The sequence below is a fragment of the Vanessa tameamea genome, chromosome 29, assembly GCF_037043105.1.
Source record: "Vanessa tameamea isolate UH-Manoa-2023 chromosome 29, ilVanTame1 primary haplotype, whole genome shotgun sequence".
NCBI lineage: Eukaryota > Metazoa > Arthropoda > Insecta > Lepidoptera > Nymphalidae > Vanessa > Vanessa tameamea.
Genome location: NC_087337.1, coordinates 2,446,574 through 2,468,295, shown reverse-complemented (window position 1 = coordinate 2,468,295; position 21,722 = coordinate 2,446,574). Strand labels below are relative to the sequence as shown.

At 36.9% G+C, this 21,722-nt stretch overlaps 1 protein-coding gene across 2 annotated transcripts in view; it reads right to left on the bottom strand.

Moving 5' to 3' along the window:
* Positions 1–240: 240 nt before the first annotated feature.
* Positions 241–21,722, bottom strand: part of LOC113395273 (serine/threonine-protein kinase 10) — a 52,729-nt gene continuing 31,247 nt past the window's right edge. Inside the window, exons 8-27 of one of the 2 annotated variants that reach the window (XM_026632846.2) lie at positions 21,097–21,240; positions 18,324–18,405; positions 17,813–17,946; positions 17,430–17,675; positions 16,401–17,222; positions 15,951–16,067; positions 15,196–15,334; positions 14,752–14,858; positions 14,511–14,608; positions 14,166–14,318; positions 13,621–13,701; positions 12,771–12,873; positions 11,870–12,027; positions 11,254–11,461; positions 10,822–11,025; positions 10,591–10,745; positions 10,314–10,485; positions 9,875–9,970; positions 9,359–9,502; positions 241–2,627 (exon numbers count right to left, since the gene is read on the bottom strand). In XM_026632846.2, the coding sequence (XP_026488631.2) occupies positions 2,478–2,627; positions 9,359–9,502; positions 9,875–9,970; positions 10,314–10,485; positions 10,591–10,745; positions 10,822–11,025; positions 11,254–11,461; positions 11,870–12,027; positions 12,771–12,873; positions 13,621–13,701; positions 14,166–14,318; positions 14,511–14,608; positions 14,752–14,858; positions 15,196–15,334; positions 15,951–16,067; positions 16,401–17,222; positions 17,430–17,675; positions 17,813–17,946; positions 18,324–18,405; positions 21,097–21,240 (3,513 nt within the window). In that variant the 3' untranslated portion in view covers positions 241–2,477. Of the gene's footprint in view, positions 2,628–5,089; positions 7,561–9,358; positions 9,503–9,874; positions 9,971–10,313; positions 10,486–10,590; positions 10,746–10,821; positions 11,026–11,253; positions 11,462–11,869; positions 12,028–12,770; positions 12,874–13,620; positions 13,702–14,165; positions 14,319–14,510; positions 14,609–14,751; positions 14,859–15,195; positions 15,335–15,950; positions 16,068–16,400; positions 17,223–17,429; positions 17,676–17,812; positions 17,947–18,323; positions 18,406–21,096; positions 21,241–21,722 lie in introns of those variants that run through there. The other variant, XM_026632845.2, reaches the window with a different exon arrangement.

Below are 21,722 nucleotides of genomic sequence, written 5' to 3'. Positions count from 1 at the left end.
ATTTTGGAAGTAAAATTAAAGTGGAAATAAGTAGTTAAGTGTAATAGTGTTGTATTATAAATAAAGATATATTAATCATAAACTCTTAGTAGTGCACGATATAGCTGAGTTATTAGCAAATCGCATGAAATACGTAAATCTAAGGTTTGTTGATCTTTTTTCCTATTTCCATTGGAATAGGCTATAGATATATACATATATATACTCAATAAAAAAAGGTGTTAAAATAAAACGCTCCGATACAAAGTAAGATCTTTATATCTTGTAATGTAACAATAATTTACTTTTACTCTATAGATAAAAAAAAATTATAATAAAATAATAAGATTAACATTAAAAATGGCTACGGTTCTATCTGGTATTTTAATAACATCTTGCAAATACTGTGGTAATCTCAGATGATAACATGGAAATGCATAATGTACAGATTTTCACTATCTAAATACTTAAAAAAAAACAATTTGGACTTGTTTTTCGATAGATAAACATAACGCCATAGACACAACATACTTTTTATTGTACGACGTTATTTCTGTCTATCATATGGACAATTTCAGCGGATTACCTTACGCGGGTGATGTGGACGTTTCGGTTTTTATATAATTGTTTTAAATATAGAATGATTTATTATGGTGCAACAAAATACTTAAATATATAACATTTTTCGTTGTACATTATTTTATTTAGATATATTTTTGTATGGCATTACATCTCACACGTAAGGCGTTCAGGCTTAATACATCTATAGACATATTTAAAATAAATCCATTTATAAGGTAGTGACCAGTATTAAATAGGGAAGGATAGTCCGAGCGAGTAATTTCTATTTTTGTACATAAGACCTTTTAAGCGTATTTAGGATTATGGACAATAAATATTTTTACTGAAATTCAAGTAAAAGGATAAAATAAGGAATCCCGCCGTGATGTCGTTAAAGACATTTATCTAGTCAAGAATTGATTTCATTTAAAAATATAATTTTCACAGATAATAAAAAAAAAATCAAATTAAAACTGTCTCCGAAGGAATTTGACAATTGTCTTTGGTTTACTATACTGTATCCTGTTCAATCGAAGACTGGCGGGAAAATAAAAATAAGACCACAAAGGTTTTATATTATCATTTATAAAATTATAATTAAAGTGGTTAGTTGTTAAAGTAAATAATAAAACCTACTTTGTCGTCCGTGATAAACTCATACCCACACTAGAAGTCTTTTATAAATTAAGTAGGCACGTTTAAACAATTAAAATTACACAAATACTGTACATGAAAAAATATTTCTTCTTCTATATCTACACGTCAGTCGCCGCTTCTTGCGGCTGACTTTTTTATCATTTTTTTGTCCTTAACAACTGTACAAAATATACAATTCTTTCGTGTTTTTTTTTATGATGACTAAAATATCGATGAAGTAAACGTGTAAGCCATTTCATTACCTAAGATAAAGTCTTTGTTATTTATCCCTTAAAGCAAATTATTAATAATAATTGGAATATCCAAAAAACAGCTCGAAGATCACGCGCCATCAGCTTAACTCTTCTAATCCTTTGAACAAACTACCGCTTTCTAACCTAAAATATAATCATTTAGGCAGCTTCTGACTATCATAACACCACCAGTACAGAAATGGCCTACCTAATATTTTGGACGAATTTAATGTCTAAAACTATGGATATGTCATTTGGTAATGCATTAAATATGCAAGTAGTAAGTAGCTATTATTTATAACTTGTTGAAAAAAACAATTTTTTCCTTAAATAATACTAAGGGTCTAATTTTTTTTAGTGCGTGGCCGATGGGGATAACCTTGACCTTTTTAGAGTTCAAAATATATTTTTAAGACCATTTAAGTATTGATGGTCTAACCTACACACAAAACTTAGGCCAAAACTACTACTAAATTTGAGCACCATATTGGTGATACAAGCAAGCAGTCTCCTTAAAGCGCTCAATAGAAGCGCGGCGTTCATTTGCAATTCAATTCCTCAATTCCTTATGTATAATTTTAATCATAAGACTTTCAAAAGCATATTTTAAAATTTTTGGACGTCGAATAAATTTTCGTGTCCTCGCGTTTTATAACTTCTAAGTCGCCAAATATTGGTTTAATTTTTTAATATAATTTTAAGTCTTGATGCTCTTAATGATTTGGCACTTATTATAATTAAATTTTCTCAAAAATTGCGTTTAAAATAAGCTCAAATTGCTTTTATTTTTCTCGAGATATAGAATTTCCTACGCGATTCAGATTCGAAGATTTTAGTTTTCCATTTACACGTGTACACAAAACAATTATAACGGAAATCCAACTGAAAAAAATACTCATTACTATGATATATATACGTAGTAAGATTTGCTATTCAATGTATAATTTATTATAGGCAATTCCCGCGTAGTAAATTCTAAACGTCATTGCATTTTGGCGCCCATTTTGACAATGATAAGTGACATCCGACCAGACTTTTTTATTTACATTAATCGTAATGGCTGGATGCTAGGCTTGTTCTAGATGAATGAAGGGTTGAGCTGTGCTGGGGCATGCTGGATGTGGGGGGCGGGAGGCGAGCGTTGGCCGCCAATCTTTCTTGTTCCTCCAATTGACCCGTGAATTCATCTTCTAATGCCTGTTTAATTGACAACAACATATCGATTTAAGATCACGACATTTTATTACAAATTTTCAAAATATTTAACATTTGACTCAGGCAAAAAACATACCATGCCAAAAAAAAAATTGAATGCAGACATACCATGCAGTCCACCGCTGGAAGTACATCCAGTTCCGATGTTAGGATACCTTGAAACCTTATTAGTTACCATGCTATAGACAAAGCATTATTATACTATCTCCTTTATTTTAAAATATTGCCAGTTACAAATGTAATCTGAATTTTTTTTCTACAAAATACGCACGAAGACACCTCTTTTTGAAGGATTAATTAGCGAAAAAATTTAAGCCAGAAATATGTACAAAATTTAATTAAAAGTTATTAGTTAATCTTGAAGGTCATTTTCTTAGACCAACTACAACATGCGAGGTATATATTGATCTATTCCCTTTACTTATCTATAATATAAAATATTTCTTCTATTTAGACATTAATTTTATTTTAGGATATGATATAGAAGAACTTCTCTTTTCTTTGGTATCACCATAAGCCCCAAATACATATTGGGGGTGACATATTCGATATCTATGTATATACAGTATGTTACATTACTTTCGAGTTTTAGTTATTAAATAAATTATTAAGATCCCGCTGTACTACGAATTGGATATAAATTTCAAATGTACAACTTACATAATAAAATATTTGACAATATTTGACAATATTATTTTTTAAAAAATAGCCAGGTTGAAATCCCACCACCAAGAAATGAAGCAAACAATCCATAACGTAACAGCTTTATTATTATTTACATTATTGTATTATTTTATCATAATCAAGCTTTTTATTAAAACACTTTATAGCTCGTAATCCATAGATGATATGAAATGTCAAATAATATACCGGAAAACTATACCAAGTCCAAACGCTAACTGCGACCGAGAGGCAAGATTAGGAAAAACTTGTTATATGTAAAATAAAAAATTTTGGAAAATTTGTCGACTTGATTTTGAACCAAATATTTTACTTTGACGCTTGTAATATTACCATGGAATCATGGCGGAAATAATTATTGTAACTAGTACTTAATACCAACAACTTTAATATATTGCTAACAGACTTCAAAAAGGCAGTTCTATGTTCGTCTGTATGTATTTTTTATGTTTACCTAATTCAAGGTCAATTGTGGACCGATTTTATTATTATTATTTTTCATTTTATTACAAAAAGAACATTTCAACAACAAGTCTTTAAATAATTTCCTAGTTTTTCATTATATTTTATAAATATACGTATTACTGATCATTGTTATCTTTTGAGACGATTTTGTGACACGATAAGATTGAACAGAAAGATTAAAAAAAAACTGACCTCGATCGGAAAAATAGTTATATATATCAATATAATTATATTGTGACACGTTAAATCATACACGAATCAAAATAGCTTATATCTTGACTCCGACAACTACCACAGCCTTCCTTATATACCTAATATATTTTTCCAAACATTTAAAATATTTTCTCCTACAGCTTGACAAAATTGAATCTTGCAACCATTCTAATCCCTCAAAGTATTACGATACATGCATTTTATGTAAGGGAGGGGGTGGGGGGCTAATACACTTCAATACCCACCACCTCTCACTCTTGTTATAATGTCATTATACCCAATCATTAAAAGACTTTATTCAACTTTTCTATCAAGAAATCTTTTTCTAAATTTCCTTATAAAACAACTCTCAACGCCATGATATGATGTCCCCATTACTTAAGACATGTCGACAAATATACCTGTCTCTTTTTAACAACACTTTTATACTTTAGGACTTTGATGGTAGTTATTAAGTTCTTTCTATTTAAGAACATTTATTTCTGGATATGAATCCAGCAAATACATAGCTAGTATTCAAACAGACAGGCGACATCTTTAATTAAATTTCTCAATATCTCCTACATTTAAAAAAATATTTTAACTATCTACTTACCAATTTAAAAACAAAAAAAAAACTCTAAACTCGAAGTTTTCTCCTAAACCAAAATTATATATCGTTTAAACTTTAAAGCAATTTATTATCTATAATAATACACTTAATCCTAAAAAGAAAAAACAATAAAAATTAAAACTTAATGGCATGTAAAAGATACTTTATGGAAATTATAAAATTAGTTTAAACATATTTTTTTACACAAGCATTATTATATATACAAAGCATAAAAAATAACATGCATAATGAAATACAGATTAAAAAAAAAACGTTAAAATGTGTTACAATTACTTAAAAAATATAAGCTAAACATAATTTAAATAAATGATTGATGAAAAATGTTAGATGAAAATGCATTATTTAATTTAAAATATAACGTAATTAAATTACATTAACACTCGACATCTTATGAAACTAATTTTAAATTCAATAAAATACAGAAATAATTAATATTAAAACGCTAACAATAATTAATTATGGATTTTTTTACGGTAACAATTATTCTAATTGTTTTAATTATACATAGACTTTCAAATTACTATCAACGATTATATTCAATAGAAACAATTTATATGATAACATTTAAAAGTTAACATATTTTAGGCACATTGAATTCTATATCTAAGATTTAAAACGAAGAACTAGCACTGGGCGTAGCCAGGAACAGTCACGACTCCTCTAGAAACCCTTACCAAGCAAATACGAATAACTATACTGATGTCTGTATCAAAATAACATCAAAGGTGAATATTTTAATAATGTTTTTACGCGAAGTCTGAAATTTTTCGATAAGACAGAGAACGACTCAAGAAATCTAAAAGAAACAAGAAAACGCAATTAGTGTTTTTGTTGACCATCTCCAGAATAAGATCCTGGCTACGCCAATGACTAGGGAATACGTCCAACTCTTTATCACTAAAAAACAAATAAGCCCGTAACTTCGTTGGTAATTGATGGTATTAGATTTAACCATCACAACGTAGTCGTGGGTTTATGACCCAGATATAAAAAAGAACTAATGGCATTCCTTGATCATAAGTTCGACAATGTTTTGAGTAAAAAGAGAAGACATCAGAAAAGAGACGTCCGTCGCGGGACAGGAAACCTGGCACTTGTGAAACATCGAAATCAGTAGAGTCGCACAGTCACTTGCGATGGCGAACGTCACCTCACCGTAACCGTACTTGATGTTTAACAATATTAAAAACATAACGCATTCCGTTGCTTGGGTACGATTTGGAAGGATTATTAAACTGGAGAGTTTTATGAGCAAACGTTTTTGAGCCAAATTTTAAAAGCGTTTTTTGTGTTGTGTTTCAAACACAATAAATCTATAAATAGATCTACAAGTATAGTATAAACAGGAAGAAAGCTTGGCAATTCGGTGTTAATATTAATGGCAAGAAGGCGATACATTTATCTAACGATTACAAACATTTATAAAAACTGGGCATTAATGGAAGCATGGGGTTAAGCCATTGGTAAGGAATTATTATTTTAATATAAATAACTCATCACACGCCGCCCTCTCGGTGAGTATATTAAAAACTTATACAATTTTTTTAATACAGCAGAGTCCTTTTAAAGAAGCTTTATACGACGAAGGTTGACCTTGAATTGACAGAGCGTCATTGGTCTAGATCTAATAACCTTTCCGGAGGAATTCGATTATCAAATCAACAAGATCTATATCGCAACGAACCATGTGCGTCGTCCGGTTAGTAGGACGTCATAAAGCCGGTCAATAGACCGTCGGTCGATCCGGATTCTACTGTATTTAAAATGTCCTCGTCAATCCACCGTCCCTTCTAAGAATACCTAAACATACGAAAGCTTTAAAATTACACCAATTATTGAGACTAGACACAGTCCACTCGCCGTATTATATCCATTAAGTACGAACAATCTATCGATTCGTTTACGAATCTCCTTCAGAATAGCATAGGAGTGCCTAATTATTACCTTCTAACGAAATTGCACCTAATCTTGCAGTTTCTCTTCTTTTTTGAACTATAGTCGTCGTTCTTTTTCAAATTACCTTCAATTGAATAATATACAAAGCCTACAGTCAATACTAAGGTATTAGGCGACGGAATCCGGAGGGTCTTTCGTTTTCTCAGAGGCTACCGCCTTCAAATTCAACGTTGATAGCTGACTGACGGGCACGTTGGACGCATTCGAGTAACTATTGGAACCCCTGACGGCGCCCCACCGACTGAAGTAGGCGTCCTCGCTGTTCTGCGAACTGTTACTGGTTGTGCTTTTGTACGTATCGTATTTGTCGTCGATGGATGGCATGTCTATCACGACCGCCTCCAAGGCGATGTCCTGTTTGAGACTCTGCTGGGAGATGCTGCGTTTCATCGGACTCATATCGTTGACTTGTTTAAACAAGTTCTCGCTTAAGCTCTGCCTGTTCATTTTCTTGTTATTCCTCACGGTTATCGGCACACGCTCGACCTGTTTCGATCTCTCGAACGTCTTCTTCGGTTCCTCTTCAATCTTCTGCACCCTTCGCTCAACCGGGACCTCATCGTACGCCATGATCGGATCCCGTTTAATATCCGGACCGCTGAACACGGAAAAACCGGATATTTTCTCCGATACCAGCTTCAAATTCGATGTGGATCCGTATCTTTGGGCTTTAGTTAGTTTGCCCCGCTTCGTCGTGTTGGTGGCGCTGGATGCAGCTGATTTTGTTAATCTGAAGTTGTTACTGGGACTTATGCTTCTTCGCCTGTCCATATTTGGCGTGTTCGCAGTCGATATTGCAAGGTTTAGACTAGTTCTGGATCGAGATAGTGATCCCATGAAGGAGTTACGTTGATGGTACGCCGTTAGGACGTGTTGTAGAACGTTCTTCGGCCAAGGAACGTCCAGATATACGCTCTTATCCGGTATGGTAAAGCCGAACTTCTTTTCGTGATCGTCCAAATGTTTCTCGAAGGTCTGAATCAGTTTCTGTTGAAAATTGTGCAATTTAGTGCAGCGTTTAACGTCGGACGTAACAAACATGTACTCTCCTGCTGTGACCTAAACCCGAAGCCTAATCGATTCATATTTTACATTGCAAATATATCGGAATTGTTTTTTATATATCTTTATATATATACATATATATAAAAAACCTAAGTAGTCGTTAATCCTGACTAAAAGTGAAACGTTTAGAAAATTTTTAGTATAGAGGTAACTAAGACAGGATTTTCCAAAGTTTTATCTAAATTCACACCTTTAAATATGTCAACCTAATCATCATAGTAGATACATATTTTCTATATATAAAGATGAATACACTTCCGATATATTCAGACGTTTTAACACAAAACATATGATGTTGCTTATAGTTCCACCACCGATTTAGTTTAAAGCTAAACCAACATGCGTGTCATGCCCATTTACATATGCCATGCATCAATCTCATCGAAAAATAACTATTTTAATGCATTTCACTGACACGGTGCGCTTCAAAAAATATATAATTGCACATTTTTTTTTTAGAGTCCAGTACCAACTTTGAAATAAAAATTGAATCTTATAAAAGTTTCACTAACTCGAATGAAAAAAAAAACTTATTGTTGAATAAATTTAAAGTATCAAACATTACTCTTATATATGACATACAAGCTACTCCACGTGGTTTTATCCACTTTAAACGTTGCTCCACCCACGTGGGTCGTAGCCCAATAATATAAATACCTTCGTCATTTTTTGAAATTAAAACAAATTAAATCAACCAGACAAAATGTAATGTTTGTTATATTTGATATATATTTTACATATAATAAAATTGTATTATATTTAAATTAACCCGTAACATAACGATTGTCAAGTCAGTCGAACACATATTAAAATAGTTATATTCCAACACATACACTTAACAAAGAAAACGTGTCATGCCTTCCACACATTAAATACGACTGAGAAAAAAAAAAACAATATTTATGTATAAAAATGTGTATGTTATACTTATTATTTATTTACCTATTCTGTAAATATGTGTGTATTTCATTTCAGTCTATGTTTGTATTTATATAAGGTTCATTACGTATAATTATCATTTGAACACTTACGATCTTATTTATAAACTGATTATATATTCAAACGGCAAATAGCAACTCGGTATGTCAAGGTGTTACGTTTGAAACTAAGCCAGCGTAACTACAGACACGGGAGACATAATATCTTAGTTCGAAAGGTACGTGGCGCATCGGCGATGTCAGTAATGGTGAATGTCCACGGGTGCTGGTGACCATCGACCACTTGTCTGGGTGGCCCATTTGTCCGACCGCCTATATATTTCATAAAACAACATTATCTAGCGGCTGTTTAGTTAAAGACTGATTTATCTCTCTGACATATATTACATATATGATTCGACATTCGAAAGAAGAGCATTTATCATTGTTACCTAAAAGTTAACACCCATTTAAAGGTTCGTCCATTTGTTTTATATTTATCATCACAATGCATTCTTCTCTAATAACAGATACATAGAATAAAACATGGGTCAATGACTTGTGACGTCAGTAGCGCTGACAATACATTTTTGCATCATCGAATCAACATCTACCGGTACTGATGAAATTGATTGTATTTATAATTTTTAAAGTAATATCTGTAGTCTTTAAATAATCATGTCTAAATTGTCTGTCAAGAATTTTAAATCTTAAGGCTCGAATATGTACAACCTAAGTGATATGTAGTTGTGTACGTGTTTGCGTGCGTGCGAGTGTGTGTGCGTGCGCGTGTGCGTGCTCACCGCCTTCCTGTCGGCGAGGGTGGCGCGCCACTCCTTCAGCTCCTGCGCGTATCTCTCCTCGATGGCCTTCACCTTGCCGCTCTCGTGGTTCATCAGCGCCTTGCGCTTTTCATTCTGGTATTGTTCCAGCTCGCGGAGTAGAGCCTGTATGAGTTTTGACATATAGTGACTCGAACATTTTAAAAACTTATAACTTAATATAAACTAGAAATTAAAAGACGGAATAGTTGCCCAGTAAATCTCAATAAACGAAATTTTGATATTTATTTTGACAGTTCGAATGTCTTATATACATAGCAAGAATAAACACGTGACGTCGGATGAATCCCTTCTCGTCGAGGTGACTGACTAACAGAAGACGCACAGCCTAAGCCACTGGAGATAGAAACATGTTAAAAAGTAAATATACTTAATTTATTTTGTTATGTGAAATTCTCTTCTTCAAAAATTGCACCCGCACGATGTCGTTGCGGTTGCAGTCTTTAGTATTCAATAATTATACTTGAGCTAACTCACCTCGCCGGCCGCTTTGAGCTCCTCTCGCGCCTTGGCGTGTTTGGTAGCCAGCCGTTGTTGCTCAGCCCGATAACGACGTTTTTCGTTCTCTTGGAACTAGAGACAAATCAATTACAATTAATATATTTTTACGATTGTCAAGTTTTTTAGTACTATGGTGCTTAATTTTAAAAGGGGGTAGGTCCTTACTATTAAAATTTCGTTCGTAGTGTAAGGTCAGCCTCCACGCAAATTTTCAGCGAATGTGTTTTCAAAACATGCTGCTCATAAAATTATTTGTATTTCTTGGTGACTTGGAATAAGTAATAAGTTGAAAATTGTAAATATTTAATTACAACCGGAACACAACAATATCGAGTACTGCTATTTGGCGATAGATACGGGCACACGTGTTGCGAAAAGGGAAATCTCAATCTATCTAGATATTCTTGAGGCAGACCTTCTTGAGGCGCTCGCGGTCGTCCTCGTGCGCGGAGGGCGCGGCGCCGATGCGCAGCGACTCGCGGAACATCATCTCGCGCGCCTTCTGCTCCGCGCGGATGCGCTTCGGCAGCGAACGCTTCTCCAGCGCCTGGCATTTCGCCAGCTCCTCCTCCTTCCGGCTGTTCTTCCTGCGGGGCGATAACGGGCATGTTATATATCACATTTGAGCATAGAGAAAATTCGAATACCGAATTAACATCTCGAGCACGAGTAATTTATAATTCGAGTCCCACCGTTTAATCTGCTCCAACTCCTTGTCGTGCCTCACGAGCATCTGATGCCGACGGAGAAGGAACTCGTCCTTGAGCTGCCTTTTGGCGAGCTGGTGCCGCTCGTGGATCTGCTTCTCCTCGAGCTCCCAGAGCGCGGCCTCGCGGGTGCGCATGATCTGCAACGACGGCGGGACGTGAGTGCGTGCGGGGGCGGGGGCGGGGGGGGCGCAGGGGTCGGGCCGGCGGGCGCACCTGGTGGCGCTGCTGCAGGTACTGGCGGTCGGCCAGCGCCTGGCGCTCGCGGTGCTTGTCGTGCACGCGGCGCAGCACGGCGTCGCCCGCGTCGGCCAGCGCGGCCACGAAGGCGCGCTCGCGCGACGCGTGCTCGGCGTCGAGGCGCGTGCGGCGCGAGCGGTACGCCTCCTTGCGCCGCTCCTTGGCCACCAGCTCCACCTCCTGCGGATGTGCTCTCGTTTTACTTTCGACGCTAGGTCCCCTTTGTTACTGTCGATTAGGTCGATATCGTCATTAATTATTGTAGTAGAGTCGTAAATGCGTCCAGGACGTGAGGTGCCCGGGGCACGAAACTATAGGCACTGTGGAAATATTAAACTTAAAAATATTCAAAATTGACTCGCTCATAATACCATTCCTATAGCCTAGTGCATCGGATCGCTGCCTCACCTGCTTGAGCAGTCGCAGTTCCTGTTTGAGCGTGTCTCGGAAGTGCCGCAGGTCCCGCTCGTGCTCTGCGCGCAGTCTCTTGGCGTGCTGCCGCAACTCTGTCTCGAGCTGCTGCTCGGCTCGCTCGGCGGCCGCCCGCTGCGCACGCGCCAGCGTCTCCAGGTCGGCTTCGTGCGCGCGTGACAAGGACGCCAGCTCCGCCTCGAACCTGAACAGATGGTTCAAAATTATTGCATTCGGATAGATATGGTGAAATCAACAGCACACAGTCTAAACGCAAATGTTTACACATGTATTGCACGAAGAATGCCCGGAGTCTGAATAAGCACAAGGCAAGAGAATGATATAAGCAAAAAAAGTAAAAGAGAATGTCAAGTGATGCAAATGAATGGAGCACGGCGCCAAGCCATCATAAATAAAGGAAACGACATTTTGTGGGCAAAAGCTGGACAAGCAAATGATGAGGACCCAGGGAGAACATGTGTTGTATTATAATTTGAGAGGAAAACATGTCAAAACAGATATATGTGGAGGGAACTGAATTAGGTCTTTGTGTGTAGAAATCATTGGTCAGAATAATTAACTTCTTACATCAGAAGAATGAAGACACACCCACCTCTTGTCCTGCTGATCCCTGAGTTGGTGCTCCTTCGCGTTGAGGTCCTGGAACTGTTTCTGCTCCTGTTTCTGTAGCATCTTGATCTCGCGCAGCTCCTGCTTGCGCAGCGCGTGGTCGTCCCACGTGCGACCGCTTTCTTCGTCGCCCCATATAACCTACAAATATTTGAAAATAATTTATATATACAGTCATTTCGGGTAACTTTGAATTTGTATGCAACTTTGAATAAAATGAAACAGACTGTTTAATAATTTTTTTCTAACCTTTTTTTGTAATTTTTCCTCCTTGAATGCGTAAAATGCAACGACCAATAATATGTTTACAAGTCTATGGTAAAAAAAAATATACGTACGTCAGATTTATTTCTAATTTACCCGCCTTTTCCCTTGCTACTTGAATGAAAGTTAATATATTGCGGTTCTAAATCCAGTTTAAATCTATTCAGACGACGATATATGGGTAAGTTTTGGATTGTATTTGCTTATTAATGTCTATTCTTCATATTTAACAATAAATGTTTGATTTTGGGTGCTATTATTACGATAAATACTGATAAACTTAAACTTGGTCAAAACATGGCATAATTATAATTTGGGTAACTTTGAATCATTCAAAATGTGAGGGAAAACGAAGAGGAAGAGGTGGAAAATGGAGATAATTAACCAGAAACATTCACGCGGCGAGGCAATTGTAGAAACAATAAAAATATTAGCACAAATTCATCAACAACCAGCAGAAAAAGATACGATAAATTAAAAACAAAAAGAAGTTCAAGGGAAAGAGAGTTCCGACTTATCCGATGAAGATCAAGAAAGAGATGAAATTTTGTGTTTGGATAAATTTATGAAAAAAAAAAGAGAGGCCAAAGCCCAGCAGGGGGACCTTTACTTTTTTTTACCTTGGAAGTGGTGGTGGTGACGATGACGCCGTCGATCTCGAACTTTCTCGTCCGTTTCCGCGTCTTCTTCTTAAGATTAGCCATGTGGATGTCTTCTTTGGACCTGGCAATTATTTTACAATTAATTATTAACAAAATTATATTAACTACTGGCATAGGAGATTTCTACACTATTTTAAAATATACGAGGAGTACCTAGAGTCTTTCAAATGCTGATTTTAATTGTAACTATTAAATTTATTCCCGGTTTATTCTTCTTCCTTAGAAAAAACAATGAGCATCGGTTGTAACAATGCATTTGTTACATCTTGTAAGATTAGTTTTTTAAAATATTAATAAGACCCTATTTATCTGAAGATTGTATTGAATGAGTAAAGGATTGATTTATTATGGTTAAAATAGGTATATCGCAATACGAAAAATCCTGTTTAAGGTTGTTGAATACATTGATAAGGCCTACTTTTCAGGCAATCTTATTGAGTAATGATACTCAAAAAAATAAATCTAATTCAGTCCACGAAGACTTCTGTTTGATTTCAAAAGTCAAAAAAGACTTCTGGGACTAACATGTACATGCAATTAACAGTAAAATCATCAATCATCAAAAAAATCACGTCATATTAGCCGAAACCCCCTCCCCACACGAGATTCGGTGAAATTTGTCTCGAATGAACGATATACGGAATTAAAGAATTATTATCAAATTGAATTCGGACCAAAAATTAAATTGGTTCATTAATGACAGAATTCTGAGGTAACAAATATATATATATAATCAAATTGTTAACCTCCTACTCTTTTTGCAGTTAAAAACTAAGTTCTAGTATCTATCATCGTTCACAGCACGAACCTTTGTATCCTGTTGGGTTGTCCGTCTTGTGGTTTTCTCCTGAGCACCACCTCCTCCGTGTCTTGATTTTCCGAATTTACTCTGTAATATGGTAAATCATTTATATACTCTTTTATTATCGTTACGTGATAATGCGTTGATCGTTCGTGGCTTGATTAAAAGGCCGCTGAGACCGAGATTTTGAGAACAATTTGTTCTCGAGTAATTCCTATGTATAGTTTATTTTTTGAGTCTTCAGTCAAGAAATTCTGAGTACTCTGGGCTCGCCCAGAGTACTCAGAATTAAGAAATGATTAGTATAACACTCTCATCTCTCCTCTCTCTCGAATCGTGCACCAGTAGACTGTGGAAAATATCTTCTGCATAATTATGCAGTTGAGATCAGCTGCCGTGATTTCCATTGATAAAGCCAAGCAGAAGTGATTCTATTTCCACATAAAAATTAACATCAATATCATCCATAATCCAGGTTAAGAGTATTTGCTATACCCAGAATTTGATGCGGGTTGAAAGTGAGTTCTATTTTAAATTAGTAGTGTATATACCTTGCGGCACCGTTGAGTAGGTGGTGCGAGTCGGGAGAGGCGCTGGTGGCGCTCGTGGTGGTGGCCGTGGTTGCAGTGGTGGCAAGCGAGTCCGCGTCACCGCGTCGCGACCGTTCCGAAGCAACCGAGCCGCTGTCCGACTGCGATCGACCGCTGGAAACGACAACAAATGGATAAATAATCGCACTAAATGTTTATTTTATTAAAAAAATAATTTATTTTTGTACTGCAATTTATGAGTGGAAATAAACATTTTTCTTTGCTCGCTAATGTTTGTTTCACCGCAGTATATGTTGGACCTCCACTTTAAAATCATATAGTACAGTACAGTCATATAGGCGGTACCTCTCGAAGCTGTCGGGGCTGAGCCTCGGCGCGGCGCTGGCGGAGTCGCGCACGCGCACCTCCTCGCCCACCGTCACCACCGACACGTGCGACGTGTCCTGAGGGCGACGGGTACAGTTAGCACGACTTATATATTTTAATATTTTTTTTATAGTGTTACAGTTTTTACTTCTGCTTATATAAAAAAATGTATTGTTATTATTCTATTATATATATATATATAAATGTTAAAAAAACTTACGAGATTGAGATGATTTTGTTGACTGTCATCGAAGACTCCTGAATCACCAGCTCCGGGGCTGAGTATTAACACTTCACTACTATCCAGTCGCCGTCCGCGACTCTTTTCTGTAACCGATAGATTATTCTATTAATAGGTCCTTTTGGGTACCACACACATAAAATTCCATCACCAAAAAACATATATTTATATTGCTGAGATACACTTCACGATCCAAATTTACGTTTGCAATTTACCATTTGCACTTGAGCCTTTTTAAATTTAATTAAGATAAAACTTGGCAACCTCACGTTTACAATAGTGAGATGATTTGGTAGCCTAATATAGTAAAAGAAATTTGAGAATGCCAAATAGGTTTGTCGTCGGACAAGTGACGGTAAGTTTTTGTATGCAGTCGACCCCAAATTTATCGGATATGGGCAAGCGAATGATGGCGTAACATACCGTTGTAGCAGGTGGTGCAGTCGAGGGAGTCGAGCGAGGAGGGCGCGAAGGCGTCATCGTCGGAGGAGGAGCCGGCGCGGACCACTACCACTTCGTCCATGGGCGGTGTTGTCGATATGGTCACCGCGTTGTGGGGGAGCTGGATAAGTATAAATAAATATTTATTAATACATATATCTTTTTTATACGTTACACTTTGTATTTTATTTATCCGATGAAGAAATACAATAAACTTGAAAAAAACAAGTCTCATTATATAAGGAGAATGATTACGACTTAATATGTCATTTTCCCAGACATTTTTAACTTTGCGGTTTCATAAATTCAAATAATTTGTAAAAAAAATAAATTGGTAAAGAAGGCATATTATACGATACAATTATATAGATGATAAAAAAGTGTGGAGTTAATGCTTGTTGACTTCCAGGCAGGAGACAACATACATATATAATTGTATTTAACTAACATGACTGTATTTTTAGATGTTGAAAAAGAGTAACTACTGAGTTTCTTGCCGGTTCTTCTCGGTAGAATCTACATTCCGAACCGGTGGTAGCTTCACTTAATATAGTTTGTTAAATGACGATTCAAAAGTGCTTGTAAAAGTCTAGTAAAAGTAAGTTTGATACGAATGTCAAATATCATCTAACCCGTGCAGGTTGCCTCACGATGTTTTCCTAAAGTAAAACTTACATAATCGTTTCGACTATCGACGAAACATTATTATTCTATCGAATGGAGTAGTGTATACTGACCGGCGCGGCCGTGTTGAGCACGGGCGGGTGCGTGGTGGTGACGGTGACCAGCCCCACCGGCGCCGCCGCCAGCGAGTTGGGCTCCGCACTCACCGCCACAACTGTCACCGCCGCCGGCTGCAGGGGCAAGGGCTCTTTCAGTTATCACATGGGACTGAGTAACTCTTCAAAGGCGGGAATATTATATGTGTAAGGGAAAAGTAGTAAAAAGTAAAAACGACGATTACCATTATTTGATAAGACACGTATTACGAAATGATTACAAATTATATCAAAAAAATATTCACTTTTTAGCAAACAATTGCCATTTTTTTTTTTAAAGGTTACCGGTAAAGTTACTGTCTGTCCTTGATTTTTTAAGAGGTTATTAATATTCCAATATCCCCCTCCAGTTGAGCACAATGCTACTGTGTCCTGACACATATACAATATGAAATTAAAAAGACTCACCGTAACCGGTCTGATCTCGACCTTTCTCGGCTTCTCGACTTCCTTCTCCTCGATCGAGCTCGACCTCGAGTAGTCTTTACTAACGCGTTTGACTTCAACGCTACACCTGTCCTTGTCGTCCACGGACCGCGACCTCGACTCGATGCGACTAACTTCAGCGCTGACTCGCTTCGTATCGACTATCTCGTCGGTGGAGCTCGATCTGGAACGTTCCTTTTTATCGTTTCTAATGAGCTCAGCTATCGAGCGAACTTCAGGTTTAACTTCTTGGGTCTTATTTATCTCGACGCTGGATTTACTAATTTCCGTGTTAAATTTGCTAATATCGGCACTTCTTCTATTCGTCTCTTTTACTCTGACGTCCTCGTTGAGTCTGACATCGTCCGCGCTCTTTCTCACTTCTACCTTTGCCTTGTTCTTCTCTGGACTCGTCTTGACACTGGCCTTGTTGACTTCTGTCTTGTTGACGCTTTTGACGTCGAGGCTTGTTTTGGTGACGTCACCCGTTCGGCTCGCGTCGATCTCAACTTTGTTGATGGCGAGGCTCGACCTGTTGACTTCCGTCGTGATCTCATTTATCTCGAGGCTTGTTCTCTTGATTTCTATAACTTTGTTCGTTTGCTTAACTTTTGGACTCCTGTTAAGTTCTTCGTTTAGTTTATCGTGTGCATTCGTTCCGTTGACAGTCGCCTGTTTGTCGTCTGTGGGTTCGGGGGAAGCTAATCTATGTTCCGGCTTTGGTTTCACGTCCTTATCATTAAATTCTTTTATTTCTGTTTTCTCTGATTTTTCTTCAACCGCCTTTTCTGCATCGCGACATACCTGTTTTCAAGATTTTTATCATTATAAGTATTAAAGTATAAAGTAGTAATACTTTTATTCAACAAATTAAAACGATTTTAACTATAAGCTTCAAATTCTATTGTTTTAAATCTTTTTCAGCAAATGAAGCACTTATATGTTTTTTTATAATTTTGTGAAATCAAACATGGTAGCCATTAAAAAGAATGGTATAGATAAGGCACTAACCTGCTCCACGATGCGTCCGGCCACGGCCGAGGGCGTGGTGGGCGTAGAGGGAACTGTGGTAGGAGTTGAGGGCGCAGAGGGCGTGGTGGGGGTGACGGCGGGCGGTGGCGGCGCGGGCGGCTTTCGAACGGCACGCGCGGCGGGCGGGGCGGGGGAAGGGGGACCCGGTGAGGGCGGCGAGGGAGGTGATGGGGGCGACGTCGCGCCAGGGGGAGGAGGCGCGGGACCTTTTTCTTTCTTTGGTGCCTGAACATAAAAATTAATTACATTATAACTTCCCATACTTATACGTGGAAACTAAAATTTATAGAAGTAGGAAAGAATTTGTAATTGGAACTTTTAAATCGGACCTCTGCCCTGTAAGTTGTAAATGATCGTCTCACCGGCGGTCTCCTGTCAGCGGGCGGCGCGTCGTCGGGCAGCGCGCGCTTGGCGGGCGCGGCGGGCGCGGGGGGCGCGGGCGGCGCGGGCGACGCGGCGCGCGGGGAGGGCGGCGCGCGGGCCTCCGCCTCCGACACTGGGGGGCGAGGTGCGCAATGATTACGTGTGCTTGTTACAATCTAGTCCGGAAGAGACACTTGCGGACAGTTGTATCTTGAGATTTCTCTACTATACTCATAAATACACTGAATCTCACACTAGGATATAATGCTGTTCTAAGTTAGCCTATGAATAGAGGATTCATCTTAACAAAATATCTATGCTGTTGATCCTTGAGGAGTTCTTTCCTTTGGAGTCAATCCCGGGTATGTACTAACTGACCCAACATGAAAAATTCCGTAGGATAAGAGCAATCGATACTTATTCAGCTTACAAGATTTGACGCAAACAAACTAACAAAAACTATAAATCAAATAAATAATATTAAAACCGTATCGCAGCAAAACAACTCACTCTTGATGTCCGGTGTGTCGCCCGACCTCACCGAGGTGGAGTCATCTTCCATGTCCACATGCATCTGGGAGCTGCGGTGCTCCTGCGCACGAAACAAACCGAATCAATCATTATAACACATTAAACGGCCGACACGAACGTACTGGGTCTATATTAACTCCGTAGAGTATTATTAAATAAGTGTACTGACCATTTATTAAAAAGCTATTAAAAAATTAAGCATATTACATCGTAGGAAGTAAAATAGGAGATAAAAGTTCGGTGTTAGTATTTCCTTAATATTTATACAGGATGCATAGACATAACTACATCTAATAAAAAAATCATTTCATGGACGTTCTTCTCGGTAGTCTTTGATTCATTTCCAATCGGTAGTAACTTTACAAAATATATTTAATCCACGACAACATATGTTAATTAGTTTTTAGTTAGTTATTAGAAATAATTTAGTTTACTAAATAATCTTAGTAGTATAGCTAAAAATTAATCTTTATTTACACTAGTTTATTAAACAAATTGTGGTATGTGGAATTAAATAAAGCTTTATTATTATTATTTAAACTCGTAAAACGACTGCCGAATGACTCAAATGATCTCTAAAATGTAAACTTACTAACATTTCGGAATATAGATTACACCCAGACGAACCGAGAAAAAACTTAATAGTTATACATGCATATACAGAAAAATAAATATATAAACAAACTGTAATAAACATAAAATAAAAAGCAACAAACACTAACGAACGTACAACTAAATACAAAACCTAAAAAAAAAAAAACCGAATAAAACTCACAATGACAAAGATTGACCCGTTTATGAAAAGTTTTAAACCAATGGAATGAAGAATAAAGATAAATAAACAACTTTGACCTTGAATCGAAACGATATCATTGGTCGAGATCAAAAATGACGTTTCGAACGCGGTTTTGAATTTGGAAATAACATTAAAGTAAATAAGTTGAGTGGAATGTTTTTTTATAAATAAAGATATATATTAATCAAGAAATGTTTGTAGGGGACAACATAGCGGGACGGTTTGTTTATCTCTACTTCTGACATTATAACACAGTATAGATACCTTCGACGACGGCTGATCCTCTAGCGGCTGGCCGTTCGATTCGCATGCAATGTAAACCAGACACGTACGTAACATTAACGTACAGGACAATAACATATCATATTCGTAAATCATCAAGGACAGTCATTGTGTAATTTTCTTACTACATTTTAAATATAATTCTGAGAAAATGAGATATCTCACAAAGACTTATTTAACATAGTCCTCCTCGAGTATAGCATGGGGGGCCAAAGCGGGACGACTCCCGCGCCGCGAGCGCTAGGTACTAACCAACCCGCTGGTAGTGCTCCCGGCCCGCGCGCCGCCGCCCGCGCCGCGCCCGCGCCTCCCGCCGCGTGCACACGTACATTACATAAACGCGGAGCCGTGCTGGCTTCGGCGGCCGAGCTCGGGCGTCGCGACTTTACTACGTCTAGATACATCGGCAAATAGACAAGGCTCGCTCGGACGACGCGCATACTTTGTCTCGCTCACTCGCGCCGCTCTACGACACCCGAGATGGGTTGCATCGTCACGTTCACTCGTAGCACATATACAATTAACCTATCATACCGAACCTGATTGAACACGCTTCGCTTGAGAATAAATTTCAATGAAATATCTTTCTGACACGGTACTGAGACGTTGTACCAAAGCGTAAACAAAATTGTCTTGCAAATCTAAAGTATACTTAGTCGTACGTCGTGTACGCAAGTGAAAGCGACTAATTAATACCAACCACACGAATTGAGCCATTGCCTTTTAGTCTGTATATATATAATTAACCAATCGGACGTTTTTATACGAATCACACACGCCTAAAGCCAGCACTGTTCCAAATATACGACATTGACGTTCGTTATAAAATCTAGTGTTATTTATTTTGTTTATATAATGTACGATTGAATTGTGTTAGGATTAGTATGGTTGCGTGTAAAATATAATTATTAATGTACAATTTATATTGTTAAGGCAGTGTGAAGATGACTCATCCTTTTCTTAAATACATAAAAATAAATAAAAGTCAAAAGTACTCAATATTTGAAGTCATTGACATTACGTTGCACGGTATTTATAACAATTACTATAAATCGTAATGTTTATGTAAATTGTTCATAAATATAAACATAATACAGCTACTTTAAAACATGATATAAATTAATTTCAATTTATGAAGTACTCATTTAAAAAAAAAAAAAATGAGTTCGTTGTGATGGTGAATTTTATTTTATCGTGGAATAATTAAAATGGCAACACATATCATAACGGACCACAGATTAAGAAACAATGTTCCACTAAAGTGTTCTTACTTTAGATAAGACGACAAAATACAAATATTTCTCATGGAAAGGATAAGTCAGATTCACTTAGTGATATAATTCAATTAATAAATCGATAAAGTGGGTTAGTTAAGCGATATTATTATTGATATTAAATTTACAAAGTATATTAAACATATTCCATTAGAACATATGTAATCTACTTTTATGAAGCAATATAAAATTGCTATATAATATATTATAATACAAAGATGTTTAATAAACAACACGGTATGGTAGATATACAGAATCCCATGTAACGATTAAAAACTTTAACATACATACAAAAATATATATATTTTTTAAACTATAAACTAGTTACTCTTTTTTTCCATTCCTAGTTTTATTTTTCACATGGTGTTATAAATAAAAATACAAAACAAATATGTAGTACCTCTGAATCGTCGTCCAAGAGTTCTTCCTCGACCACCTCCGCGCGGTACTCGAGTAGGAGGTCACGGAGCGACTTCGAGTCGAGGTCGCCGGAGACGAACTCGTGTTTAAGGAGATCGGTGGCTGTCGGCCTCTTTTCTGGATCCTATGTAACGAAACGAAATTTTTATATACTATATACTAAATGTAAACCCCCTTCGACGAGCAATTACAAATATGTACAAAACTTGCTGACTTCCAGGCATTGTATATTATATATGTACATATATAATTTTATTTAACTAACATAACTTTGTTTTTTAAACGTTGGAAAGGAGTAACTACTAAGTTTCTTGCCGGTACTTCTCGATAGAATATAATTTTTTTATTTTATAATTTTTATTAATGCAAAAGTAAATATTACAAAAGAAGAATCTAATCCGAATCGGTGGTAGTTTCACTTAACATAGTTCTGTAAAATTACGATTCAAAAGTGCTTGTTTATTCAAAATTACTTGAAAGAATATTTTGATTTTGAATAAATATAATATTAAATTAAAAAAAACATATTGTTAAACAATTACATAACAATAAGTATAAAACACAAAAAAATACGAATTACCACCCCTAAGGGGGAAAACTGGGGTT